Source organism: Panthera onca, chromosome B2 (genome assembly GCF_046562875.1).
Source record: "Panthera onca isolate mPanOnc1 chromosome B2, mPanOnc1 haplotype 2, whole genome shotgun sequence".
Taxonomy (NCBI): domain Eukaryota; kingdom Metazoa; phylum Chordata; class Mammalia; order Carnivora; family Felidae; genus Panthera; species Panthera onca.
The window spans coordinates 48,112,158-48,126,877 of record NC_138343.1 but is presented as its reverse complement, the minus strand read 5'-3'; the positions used below and the strand labels follow the sequence as shown (position 1 = coordinate 48,126,877).

The 14,720-nt window shown below is 37.2% G+C and overlaps 1 protein-coding gene across 1 annotated transcript in view; it reads right to left on the bottom strand.

Moving 5' to 3' along the window:
* The window catches only part of TFAP2D (transcription factor AP-2 delta), a 57,763-nt gene that overhangs the window by 28,928 nt on the left and 14,115 nt on the right, over positions 1-14,720 (bottom strand). The window contains exons 3-4 of the mRNA XM_060614514.2: positions 14,276-14,441; positions 13,999-14,117 (exon numbers count right to left, since the gene is read on the bottom strand). Coding sequence (XP_060470497.1) covers positions 13,999-14,117; positions 14,276-14,441 — 285 coding nt within the window. The remainder of the gene's footprint in view (positions 1-13,998; positions 14,118-14,275; positions 14,442-14,720) is intronic.

Below are 14,720 nucleotides of genomic sequence, written 5' to 3'. Positions count from 1 at the left end.
TTTTAAAAACAGTTTGAATGGAACAGCTGCTATTTACATTTACACTGACAGCCAGATCCCTCCTTGCCTTAGTTCTGTTTACTGCTTTCCCTCCCTTGCAATGTAACATTGTTACTGGATGTATAGCGATGCTACATCAAAAGAAATGGCAAGTGAAGACACTCTGATAAGTAGTTAAAATGTGTGTATCATGCCACAAAAGCTTTGTGTGTGAGGGCCCAAGAATGAATGAAAGAATCCATGAATTAACATACACATGATACTCAGTAAGGAGAACAAATCTATAGTTAAATCCTGTACGGGAGGTATTTTAGAGTCAACAAGTTTGAGAAAAATAGAAATTTTAGGATCAAAAAAGCATGTGAATAAGGCTCTCGGGGATCCGACTGATCCGTGAAGATAGAGATCAATGAGCTTCTCCGTCTCTGTGGAGGGACAAAATGCCCACGTGAACAGCAAGCAGGTACAGTAATCTGTGGTGGAACACTGATCCAGGAAGGGCCGGGAATGTGTTTCCTTCTGTTTCCATCTGGCAAATACTGCTGTGTCACCTCCTATCTTTGTAAGATGAGGGAGGACGCCCTAATTCTTTGTTTGCAAGACAGGTTTAAGCCTTTTTAAAAATTTCAATGCATTGTGCCTCTTGACAAACCAGTATCCCCTTCCCCCCATTCGTTTTTATACAACCACCAAAGCAACACCCCAACTTTGGCATGTGTGACCATTTTATGTCATGTCATTTCAAGAATATTTTAGAAGTAGGGCGGATGTTGGGGGATTAGGGTTATTGCTTGTGCAGGAGTATTTTAAGTACAAGGCTTTACGGTCTATAAGCCAAGTAGTGCTTACCCCCCTTCCAAAAGAGTAGAAACCACTAAAAGTATTCAGCTTTTCAAAAACAGCATCAGCAGTGGGTGACTCATACTGAGTAACTCTCAAAAAGCCAACACAGGTCAAATTTCAGAACCTGAGAAGAGCATAAAAAAGGAATTTGCTCCCGGTTTCAGGACATTCATTTTTCACAGTTGAAACCAAAAAGTGAACAACTAGGGGAAAATATTAAGAAAAATTTCAATGTCCATCACTGATGTAGCCTAGAAGTGGCAAGTTAATGGGAAAATGCTTTCTGGATCACTTGTTTTACTGAGTTTCTGGGCTCCCACATTATTTTACAAAAAGAAGCTCTAAATGTATTTTTAAAGAGAAATAAATACACCTGATTTTTAACTTTTATAAGTCAGTAAGGATTTTTCCTTCCTTTAGAATTATTGTTTTTTGGGGAAAATGTACTTTAGACAATTAAAAATCAACATCTAGTACACTAATTTGCACTAAAAGATACTTCTACATTGTTATCACTAGATAATTCTGGTCAACTGTCACTGTAACAATATTGCCTTAAAAACAATTTGTCTAACTTAGTATTGCAATACCTAATGTTATTAAACAAAAGCAACAATTCATATGTGTTAAATTCCAGTCACATAGCTATGATTGCAATTTTATTTATATATATGGAAAACTAGCACATTCAAATCTATCTTTGGGATTATTCCAAGAAGTACCGATTAGAAAGCAAATTTGAGGGGCACCTGGTTGGCTCAGTTGGTAGAGCACACAACTCTTGGTCTCGAGATTGTAAATTCAAGCCCCACACTGGGGGTTGTGATTACTTAAAAATAAATTCTTAAAAGAAAAAAAAGCAAAATTGAGAATATTTTCAAACCTGAATAAGATATTCTACTAAATAGGGGTGACTGGGTGGCTCAGTCGATTAAGCGTCCAACTTCCACTCAGGTCTTGATCTCACGGTTGGTGAGTTCAAGCCCTGCGTCACATTCTATGCTGACAGCTCAGGGCCTGGAGCCTGCTTCGAATTCTGTGTCTCCCCCTCTGCTGGTCCCTGCTCGTGCTTTGTCTCGTTCTGTCTCTCAAAAATAAATAAACGTTAAAATATTTTTTAAAAATTTAAAAATTTAAAAAAGATATTCTATTAAATAAATTGTCTCATAATATCAAGCTATAGTAAACCCTAGAGCTGAAGGACAAAGTTAATATATTATAGGGTTCCCAAAGTATTCTGAAATGAATGTACTCTGTATATGATATGATACGTACACTACATATCATATAATCTACGATATGAATAAAGGTCTTATAATGTGGTAGTTCCCTGGCTTAATGATAATTTTGTTTAAACACCAACACTTTGTTTTTTAAAGTGATAATTTTGTTACCTATTCCACACCTTACACTTAGCACAGCACCTGATTCATAATAAGTACTCAGTAAACATTTGTTAAATGAAAAATCTTTCAAATATCTTATTGGTTAATTATAACAATAGTTTTGTGAGGCACTCCTTTAAAGGAAATAATGAAAAACTAGAGCAAAAGAGAATTTCTAGAAAGAAGAAACTGTATAGGAAATCCATAAAAATAGAGCATATCATTATATCAGCAGAGCCATTTTATAAAATAAGTCTACTTACACTTTGCAACACTTGCTGCTCCCATAACCTGGGTTTTTGTTTGGTTTTTTGTTTATTTTTTTAAATGTTTATTTACTTTTTGAGAGAAGGAGAGAGAGAGAGAGAGAGAGAGAGAGAGACAAAGAGAAGCGGAGAGGCAGAGAGAGGGAGACAGAAGATCCACAACAGGCTCCATGCTGACAGTAGAGAGCCCTATGTGGGACTGGAATCACGAATCACAAGATCATGACCTGAGCTGAAGTTAGACACTTAACCTACTGAGCCACCCAGGTGCCCCTATTTTTGTTTTTAATGTATGGGTGTCATCCCATATCAATTAACCTCTAGGTATGTGAATGTTTTAAAGCTCCTAAAGTAATAAATATCAAGTCAACATTAAGAACTACTGTCTTAAGGTGAAGGGAAAGTATTATGTAGGGATGAATGATACATCTTCAGAAAATTCAAGAATTCTGTGGCTTATACGAAAGGAAGGCAATAAATTGCACTAAATAAATACATTTTAAATTGTAAAGACCTCTATCTGGGCTCTTGCATAAAGAGTTCTGCCTTATTTGGCTGATAACAGTATAAACTCTAAACACAAAAACAGAGGGGTGGATTAGTTGGTAGAGCTGGCTAGGTCATTAGGGATGCAACTCTTGATCTCCGGGTGGTGAGTTCAAGTCCTACTTGGGCATGGAGCCTACTTAAAATAAAAATAGAAATAAATTTTTAAAAACCCAAAACATAAAAAAGGAAATGTGGTGGCAGACGTAGAGACAGACAACATTGCTAGGGAAACAAAGTCATCAGTCTACTTAAAAAAAGTCTATTTGTATAGAGAGATTTAGTGTAAGATGAAGCCTGCTTTTCATACTGGTAGGGAAAAGATGGATTTTCAATAAAAGGTGTTGGGACAACTGGGTGGCCATCTGGAAAAAAAACAAATAAAATTGGATCTATACCATGCATCTAACAACAAAATAAGGTCCAGATGGATCAACAATTTAAACATAAAAAAACAGGACCGCAAAGTAATTGAACATGAGAGAATTCTTTTATAGTCTTGGGATAAAACATGTTTTAAAATATTACAATTAAAACTAAAAACCATGATATAAAATATATGAGACATATGATTATATTAATATCAAAAAGTCTGTATGGCATAGACCTAAACAAATAAGCAAACCAACAGAAAACTTATAACAGCAAACAGACAAACCAAAGCTAGTGGTGGGGAGGCTTTGCAACTCAGATCAGAGACATACAGCCAGTTTTCTGTTTTATAATGAGTACTTACCAATCAATAAGAAAACAATTTAAAATTACCCCATAAGGACAAAGTAAATGAACAGACAGCAAAGTTCATTAAATTCTTCTAGGAATACTCAACTCAACCCAACCTCCTTCATAACCGAGGTAGCCTTTTTGTTTGTTTGTTTGTTTGTTTGTTTAACCAATAAAATTAGCAAAGATCCAAAGTTGACAACACTCTATTTGGGCTCAAGTTCAGGGAAGTACTGTCATATGCTCCTTATCCCCTTTGCTGATGGGATTATAACTGTATGACCACTATGGAAAACAATCTTCCAATAATATGCTCAAATCACAAATGCTAATATCTTTAGACTTTGCAACATCCCTAGCAATTTATGAGTGGATGTACTTGCACATCTGCAAAATTATTTATGTAAATGTGAGGTTATTCATTGTAGCACTATTTATAATAGCTGAAGATTGAAAACATCTATATAATATTTAGCAGGGAACTGGTTAAATAAATTATGAAACACTCAAATAAGGGAATACCATGAGTGTTTAAAAGAATGGAAGCACTTGTAAGCACTGAAAAAAAAAAAAAACACTATTATAAGGCATGGGGAAAAAACCCCAACATGCAGAATAGTGTGTAGAGAATACCATAATTTCTTTTAAAAATTAAAAAGCCCATGCATACATACATATATCCCTGGAATGAAACAGAGAAACCATTTGTTTAACAAAACAATTGCTTTCTTCCAGGAGGGGAACTGAACAGCTAGGGAATAAAGTGAAAAGGAGATATTTTACTCTATAGTCTTCTGTAGCTTTTAAATTTTTTACTATTTGAAGAAATTATCTATTTAAAATTATATTACTTCTAAAGTAAATTTACTCTCTGACTCTGTTCTCAGAGAGACTTTATTCTAAACTCAAATATTTGTTGTAAATTAAAACACAGGCAATATGAAAACTGCCATTGGTATTCTGTAGGATGTAGACATTGATAGGAATAACTACCATCCAGGGGTGCCTGGGTGGCTCAGTCAGTTAGGTGCCTGACTTCAGCTCAGGTCATGATCTCACGGCTCATGGATTCAAGCCCTGCATCAGACTCTGTGCTGACAGCTCGGAGCCTGGAGCCTACTTCAGATTCTGTGTCTTCCTCTCTCTCTGCCCCTACCCTGCTCATGCTCTTGCTCTCTCAAAAATAAACATTAAAAAAATTTTAAAAAGGAATAACTACCATCTGTAATTTTATTTAAATACCTACGAATTTTGTTAAATGGAAATAAAGCAAAAACTGAGTGTTTGAAAAGCACATTAGTCAAGGCATATATATTGGAAGAGAGAATAATGGAAAGAAGAAAATCAAATCACCAGCGAAGTCATGCAAAGACATGGGTTTTTTTTTTTAATTTTTTTTAATGTTTATTTATTTTTGAGACAGAGAGAGAGCATGAATGGGGGAGGGTCAGAGAGAGGGAGACACAGAATCTGAAGCAGGCTCTAGGCTCTGAGCTGTCAGCACAGAGCCCGACGTGGGGCTCAAACTCACGGACTAGGAGATCATGACCTGAGCCGAAGTCGGACACTTAACCGACTGAGCCACCCAGGCGCCCCGAGACATGAGTTTTTAAGTGAGCCCAAAGTGGACAAGGGCAGGACTGAGCCAAAAAGGCTTGGATACACTTGCTTTTTGCAATGAGTAAAAACAGTAATTTAAGGCCACTCCAAACACATAGGCAGACACAAAGGCATATGGATAGTAGCCTATTTCCTCTGCCCCTACATGAAAAACAACTTTTTTCCCTGAAGGTGAATGAAATCATAAGCTGCAGATCTGGGAAGTAATATTAGGAAGTGTTAGTAAGCAAATAATTTAAAAGCCTATCCCCTAAGATGGGGTCTACTTGTCCATAACATTGTATGCTATAATCTCTGGGTCACTGAGATCAACTATTGAAATTCTGGTAAGTGCTAGTTCTCAGACACAATATCTAATTACCAGTTATCAAAGCAGAGTCTCTCAGAAACTCTTCCATAATTTAGAATAAGAAATTTACAGTTAAGATGATACTTATTCGTCTGAGAAAACAACAACAACAACAACTTTTCCAAGACAGAGCTTAAAATGAGTAACATAGGCTCTCCTAGCATTTACTTTTTTAGCTCATTTCCACTGTCAGTTCTGAAATGCAAAAACTGTGCCCAAGACATTGTCAAAGCCAGAGAGTTTGTGTGCAAAAGGGAACACCAGGGTCTCCTAGTGATTGCACTGTTCCATGTGACTGTCTGACCAAAGTGAGCACCAATTAGAGCTATTATTACAAAGGGACAACTTATTATCCTTTTTATATCACATACAGTTTTAGAAGAAAGCTGGAAACCTTTATCCTGAAGGAGGGACTAAAGTGGGAATGTGAGGTGTGGAATGGCCAGCAGAGGAGTTATTTGGGGATGAAGGTCCTTTCAGACTGATAATCATGCCGTGAGTCCCCAAAGGCTAGCCTTAAGTTCCACATTTCCACAGAAACCCACTGGGGTACCGTGTGAAGGCAATGAGAATATCAGTTTTGTCCTAAATTCCATGAGAAGAGCAACTAATACTAAGCATGCCCTGTGCATATATTATCACTAATACTTGGCAAAAGGATTTGGTGTTTGAATCTTATAAGCCTCAAGCAGTGAACAATACTTCTTCCTAAAATAAAAAGCCATGACTAAACACATCAAGAAAACTTGATATACCTAAACTCACTCACTATACCTCATTTATAGGAAAGAGTTCATTGCTAAATCAGTTCTAGTCTATGTGAGTCTATTTAACCCAACAAAAGACATACAAGACAGATGCGGCAGAGATGAGTGAGGGACTTTATCCTTTCTTTATATATTATAGCATTGCTGCTGAGAAAACTCTGCCCAGCTAGAGACTACATTTTCCAGTATACCCCACACCCACCTCTGGAATTGAGTGTGGCCGTAGTTCTTAGAATGTGAACAGTAGTAACGTGGGTCACTTCCTGGCCACGTAGGTAAGAAGCTGCTTACTTTTCCATCCTGTCTCTCCTCATGGTGAGCTGAATGAATAGGACTCCTAGGACCTACAGAAGGTCATAGCTACAGAGGGAAGGACTCTGGGCCCGTGAATGAAACTGTGAGAAAAGACCCCTGGTGAGGAACACCCACATCAGACTACAATGAGAAATAAGCTTCTATCATGTGAAGCCACTGAAAATTTAGGTATTAACTGCTGTAACAGCTAGCATTCTCTCAACCATTATAAGTATTATTATCTTTATTTATAAATTAAGAAAATGAAGCTAAGGGCCACCTGTCCCAACTCCTGATTTTGGCCCAAGTCATGATCTCACGGTTCATGAGTTTGAGCCCCATATCGGGCTCTGTGCTGACACTGCAGAGCCTGCATGGGGTTCTCTCTCCCTCTCTCTCTTGCCCCTCCTATGCTCTCTCTCTCTCTCTCTTTCTCAAAAATAAAAAAAAGATACACTTAAAAAAAAAGAAAATGAGGGGCACCTGGGTGGCTCAGTTGGTTGGGTGGCCGACTACGGCTCAGGTCATGATCTCACAGTCTGTGAGTTCAAGCCCTGCATCGGGCTCTGTGCTGACAGCTCAGAGCCTGGAGCCTGCTTCCGATTCTATGTCTCCCTCTCTCTCTGCCCCTTCCCTGCTTGCTCTCTGTCTGTCGCTCCCTCTCAAAAATAATAAACATTAAAATAATTAAAAAAATAAAAAGAAAATGAAGCTGAGTCAGGTTAAGTAACCAGCTCAAAGTCTGACAAAATTTCAAAGGCGACATTATTGGGGGGCGGGGGAGGTGGTACTAGCCCAAGAGAGAATACATTTTGCAAGTGGGACAACTGTTCACATGAAGTAAGAAGTGCAGGGCAAGGTCTGGAAGTTTACAGTGTTTAAAACTAAAGAAGGAAACAACAGTGACAAAGGATTCAAACTTGAAAACTGAATGGAGATAATATATAACATTTGTAAATAGTCCCCTTTCTTTTCCTGATGTATATTCACATCCTTCTCTGCTCCACTGTTTTTAAATGCAAACACACACACACACACACACACACACACACACACACGCACACAGAATTTGACTCCCTGTCACAGCAAACTACAAGCCAAGGTATTTATGTTTAAGGACTCAAACTGTGCTTCCAGAACTCCTGGTGTTGCCTGAGAATGTTATACCAACTTTTGCAAATTCAGCAGAACTGTCCCAGGAAAGCACCCTACCCCAGGGAACAAAACTACCCTGCAGCAACACTCTGTAACCTTGGCCATCTTGGAAAACCTCAAGTGAGGAGGGAGCAATGGGCGGGAACAACTAGATCATTGACTCCTCATGTTTAGCAGCTACCAACTCTGCAAAGATTGTTCTGGAATAAAATACAGAGGAGGCTACTAACAGAAGCTGCTGATTCATAAATAATAAATATATAGTAAGAGTATTAGAATGAGAACAATAATATTGGCCAAATTCTCTGAATCTCCAGAGATAGAATTATTTCCACTATAGAAGAGTCTGGGATTATCCTACGATCTCCTCAAGAAGATCAGGGTATTGGGTTAAACAACCCTAATCCACTATATTTTCCAGAGAGTAACATCTCTCTGATGTCATAGATACCAAGATGAGACAATTAAAGGGAATAGAATATCAAGTTTATGATAAAGTGGGGTACAAGAAATCATTATCAACCACTAGTTATATATCTAAAACTTATTAGATGAAGACATGTGGATAAAAGTGGGATATGATCTGCTATTACATTCTGGGGACTCTGGATTCAAAAATTCATATCTCACTCTAGGCCAGATATATGTTATATGGACCAAAAAAATCCCCACTCAACATCTGCCCTACCAAAATGTTCACTTTTCAAACAGCTTTGTGAGGTGAAAAGATATCAGTCTCAAGTTCTTCATCTCATTGGTTACTAGTTGCAATGATATTTGTAACAGAAATGTTGTGAATTATACAAATATATTACAAATTTGTATTAAATAGCCCTCTCCTTTAAGTTCCTAAAATAATCCCTAAAATAATGACTTTAATATGTTGATTTGAGAACAATGTTAGGAAGGCACTATTAATTGAATGACTCAATTTAAAAGAAATAGAGGGAAAAATTATTATAAAAAAATACAAACAGAATGATTGAAAGCCCAGGACAAGCATGGAAACTTGGAATATCCTGATGAAACTACCATTATGTCAGTGACAGGTGTAGTTTTTGAAAAACAAATGTTCATTTGCTGATTTCAATCCCCATTATAAGGCACCTTGCTCTTCACTGATTGGACCTTTACAAAGGTTATATCATCTCTACATGGAATGCCTACGAGGGTTTCCATATGCTACTTTTTTTTTTTTGGAATTTCTATCAAAATAGAAACAATGGCAAGGCTATATTCAAATCTGTCCCCGGGAAGGGACAGATACAAGTACTATAACATGATAGAAAGTTGACCTTCGTGAAATTTATTACTAAATCTGGCCTATGAGGAATAAAGCCAGTTAAATATTATCTCACTTGTGCTTAAGGGTGTGTTATTGAATGCCAATAATATATTGAACCATCAGGATGTTTGAGAAATAACTATATAAGAGTCTCAATCAACAGTCTTAAGAGACATTTAAGATATTTCAAAATAAAAAGCTTTTGCACAGCAAAAGAAACAATCAAGTATACTAAAAGGCAACCTACAGAATGGGAAAAGATATTTGCAAATGATATATCCAATAAATTGTCAGTATACAAAATACATAAAGAACTTTTAAAACTCAACACCCAAAAAAGAAATAATCCAATTAAAAAGTGGGCAGAGAATCTGAATAGACATTTTTCTAAAGACATTCAGATGACTAACAGATACATGAAAAAATGTTCATCATTTAGCATCAGGAAAATGCAAATCAAAAGTACAATGATATATCACCTCACACCTGTCAAAATGGCTAAAATCAACAATTTAAGAAACAACAAGTATTGGAATGTAGAGAAAAAGGAACACTCATGCAGTGTTAGTGGGAATGTAAACTGGTAGAGCTACTGGGGAAAACAGTATGGAGGTTACTCTAAAAACAGAACTGCCCTATGATCCAACAATCATGATACTAGGTATTTACCCTAATTCAAAGGGATATATGCATCCCTATGTTTATAGCAGTATTATTTACAATAGCCAAGATATGGAAACAGTCCAAGCGTCCTTCAATTGATGAGTAGATAAAAAAAGATGTGGTATGTGTATATATATATATATAAAGAAATATTATTCAGCCATAAAAAATGAAAATCTTCCCATTTGCAATGACATGGAAGAAGCTAGAGAGTACAATGCTAAGGGAAATAAGTCAGAGAAAAACAAATACCATATGATTTCACTCCTATGTGGAATTTAGGAAACAAAACAAATGAGCAAAGGGAGAAAAGGAGAGAAAAAACCAAGAAACAGATTCTTAACTATAGAGAACAAACTGATGGTTACTAGAGATGAGGGGTTGGGGGGGATGGGTAAAATAGCTGAAGGGTATTAAAGAGTGCACTTGTCATGATAAGTGCCAAGTATTGTATGGAAGTGTTGATCGCTATGTTGTATACCTGAAACTGATATTGCACTGTATGTTAACTATCTGGAATTAAAATAAAAACTTGAAAAAATAAGCCACTTAAGAGAAACTAAATTACTAGGTATTGTTTTTCAAATATACTGTGGGTTATTGTAGAAAATCTGGAAGATAAAGGGGAGATATCAATAAAAATGGTAAGAAAAATACTATTCCTCCCCACAAGACTAGAGATTTATAAGAAAGCTGATGGACCATTTTTGATGACTAATCTGAAATGTTGCTGGCACTTGCAAAAAATGTTTGATGGAAGGAGTAAAGTATCACCCAAAGACATGGTCAATTCAAAGTCTTACCAACACCAATTGTAGATATGGTGGAGTTTTAATTTACCACTTAAAACTGGAAAATCAAAACAAACCTGAAAGAACTGAATCAGATCCATGTTAGCTCAAAAATAATCAAGGTCCCAAATGTACTGAAGAGAAGCATTCACTATGTAAATGTTCCAGGAGCTTGATAAATCAGAATTGAGGCACTATTATTTTGTATCCTATAGCATCATCTATAGGATTCCCAACACTCTGAGCCTAATGTAGAAAATGGCATCTTGTTGGCTGGAAAGAGTCATCAACTGTCATCACCAACCCAACTAAAATGTGGGAATAAAATATACAGTAGAGTCCTCAACAATGAAACTGCTGCTCTGCTTGTCAGCTCAGGAATAAAAGGAAGCCTATTTTAATTTAGATTGGCATGTCCTTGTTCTTCAACTATTAGGTCCTCTTCATATCCTAAGGCAACTTGTACTTTTTAAAATTTCCTTACTTATTTTTAAATGTTTATTTATTTATTTTGAGAAAGAGAGAGAGAGAGAGATAAAAAGAGAGAGAGAGAGAGAGAGAGAGAGAGAGCGAGCATGCATAAGCCAGGGAGGGGCAGTGGGAGAGGGAGAGAGAATCTTAAACAGGCTCCATGCTCACTGTGAAGCCTGATGCAGGGCTCAATCCTACAACCCTGAGGTCATGACCTGAGTAAAAATCAAGAGTTGGGCATGCAACTGACTGAGCCACCAGGCGCCCCTAACTTGTAATTTTTTTAAACTGTGGGTCATGACTCATGATCCAACATGAGTCCTGAAGTAAATTCAGTAGGTCTATAATCAGCATTTAAAAAGAACACAAAAATAGGGAGTAGAATAAAAATCAGAGAACACATGGTAATGAAACTTCTAATGTGTGTGTGTGTGTGTGTGTGTGTGTGTGTGTGTGTGTGAAAGAAAGAGAGAGAGAGAGAAAGGGGAAGTGTGCATATGTAGTTTGTGGGTTATAATATGTGAGGGGTTGAGGGATATAAAACGTCCCTTTGCCTCTAAATACCTTTTCCTCAGTTCCATCACAGTGCCTGGAATTCAACAATAAAAGATTTATTTCTCTACAGCACAAAGATTTGGGGGATTTCAAAAGCACCCAATTAAAGTATCTGGAAAGAATAAAATCTTATGTTTCATCAGCCAAGGCTGATGTGACTCCTCCATGAACACAAACCAAATGAATAGAACACAGTTAGATACTCCTATGGTAGGACAGTATGTTGAAAGAGTAGATGGCAAAACCACAAAGATCATCCTAGGAGTTCACATATTTAACCTGCAATCCTTCTGTTAGTACCGTTGACGATTCCCACACAGAATACTTCAGTGGTTGGCCACCATAAAAAGCAGTAAGAAAAATTGTGAATATACCCTTTTATGTATGGCTCTTCAGTTCAAATTAGCCAGTATATTCACAGACACCACAGGAAAAGGTGTCTTTCATAGGGCCTTTAATTTTCACACCAGTTATAAATTTCATGAGCATTCATAGTCAGTCCTTCAAAGAAGTGGAAAGAATCTAAAGAAACATTTAGACCAATGATCCCTTAAGCCTCATTATACATCAGAATCACTGGGGATGTTTAAAAAATATATACGTACCTAGATCATATCCCCAGAGACTGAGTTCTAATTGGTTTAGGGAAGGGGCCCAGACATTTTTTAATAAACCTCCTGAGTTGATTCTCCTGCAGAATTGAGTTTAAGAACTAATCAAGTCCTACCACCCATATGATTCTTTAAAAAAATTTTTTTAATGTTTATTTATTTTTGAGAGAGAGAGAGACAGAGTGTGAGCTGGGAGGGTCAGAGAGAGAGGGAGACACAGAATCCGAGGCAGGCTCCAGGCTCTGTCAGCACAGAGCCCAACATGGGGCTTGAACTCATGAACCATGAGATCATGACCTGAGCCGAAGTTGGATGCCTGACTGAGCCACCCAGGTGCCCACACTCATATGACTCTTGAATCCACTTCATTATATTCTGAACAAGTGTTTTGTTCTATTACTAAATAGCTATAATTACAATTATCTTCTTACTTAAATTGAGCAGCAATCTGTCTCCCTTTAGAATCAACCCATTAGTCATTTTTTTTCTACTTTGTCCTTTTCCCAGTACCCTCAACCCATATGTGTAGATGACAGGTCAACCTCCTCTATGATATGTCAGTTCTCAGTAACAGCACACCCAAGCAAACACATCACAAAACACAGAACATAGTAACAGTAACACTTACTAAATGTTGGTGACCAATAATATTATTGTTGTTGTTATCATTATCACAATTAGGGAACAAAGCAAAGGTAACTATTAGTAGCAAAATTAGCCAAGCAATTTTGCTAAAACAAATGTCTAGAACATACTGCTTCACAAAATTGTATGGTAAATGGTATGAAATGATGATCTGGAAAGAGGCAAAATGTTTGTTTTTGTGTTTCCCTTACTTTTCACTTCCTACAGTGCCTTATAAAGAAGAAAGTAACAAGTGCAAGAAAAGTGTCACAGGTATGTTCAGGTGAGTCTTGGTAACAAGGCCTCTTTATTCATATTTAAGACAATAGCATTTGACATTCAAAAGCTCTCCCACAAAGTTAAAAATAAGTCTCTAGTAATACTCTTCTTAAAAGAAGTTTGAATAAGAATATGTAATTTTGTCCTTAAAGAAGAAACAAAAAGGAAAAGGTAAATTGGAAAACAATAACTTCTGGGAATATATTTTTACTTCTGTCTCTATACCACTGGTTAGCCTTAACCCTTCTGTAACTCATTTTATCCACCCATAAAGCCATGGAACTTCGCTGTACTTTAAGAGATGTCTACTAGGATTAATACAATATGCTCTCAGGCTTGGTATCATGTCTCAACTCCTGTGAACCCTCTATAAAGGATTACTATTTATCCTGTAGATCATGTTGCACTGAATTATAATGAGGTAAGCCAGATTTATCTGAGCTCTAAAATAAACAATAATAAAAATGACAATAGCACAGCCCGTTTTTTTGTTGCTGTTACTTAGGAAGTACCAGTGAAATACTTAAATCTTGCATTGTCTTCTGTATTTTTGCCAAGATCAGTAAATTAAACAACATTTTATGAATTACCTAAGCCTTATGTTGTCTAATTTAATCATGTATGTCATGATTAATTGGGAAATTCACCTGTAACTGTTAACTGTCTTGCTTAATACTATAGACAAAACATGAAACAGCATAATCTAACAAACCTGAGTTCCAGAGGATTGCTAACTTCCCATCATTACTTTGCAGAGCTGAAAACTCATACCTTCAACTAAGGAAGTAAGGAGGGTAACATTGGCTGCTTTCCGTCTTCCTGCTGGTAAATTCAGGCCAAGCCTATCCAGTTTCTCTCTCAGGCAGCGACCCCCATTCTTGGATTTTGCTCTGTCCAGAAACAAATAAAAACTAGGTTTTGAAAGTTCACATTCTGAGGGAAATGATGAGGCGATTTGACCAGATGGGGAATTCAACATGAGATAGGAGGTCTACGGACTGAGGGTTGAGGAATATGGTATCAGTACAGCCAGAAAACAATGTCTTACCTTCTCAAAATGCCTCCCAACAGTGAAGCATTGAGGCATTCGGGTGGTGAGAGGCGCCTCTTCACCTCAGCAATGGTCACCTTGTATTTGGAAGTTGAACTGAGAAGGGACAAACGGCCAGGGACAGAGCAAAACAAGTCTGTGGGGTTGACCACACAGGTGCCACCTTGGGGGGGGGGGGAAGTATATCACATATTAGTGACAGTGAGAGGAGATCATTGAAAGACAGTTAATATCAAGCCACTACTTGGGATTTGGGAATACATGGCAACAATTGCTCCCATACATACACCACCAGGATCATCTCAGAAAGCTGCTCTGAAGATGTCCTTTCAAATAACAAGGCTTCATCTTTCAAATATCATACAGTACATGTTTGTGGGGGCACTATTTTTTAATTTTAACAAAAACCAGCATTCTATAGAGTGTTTACTGGCCCACCAGT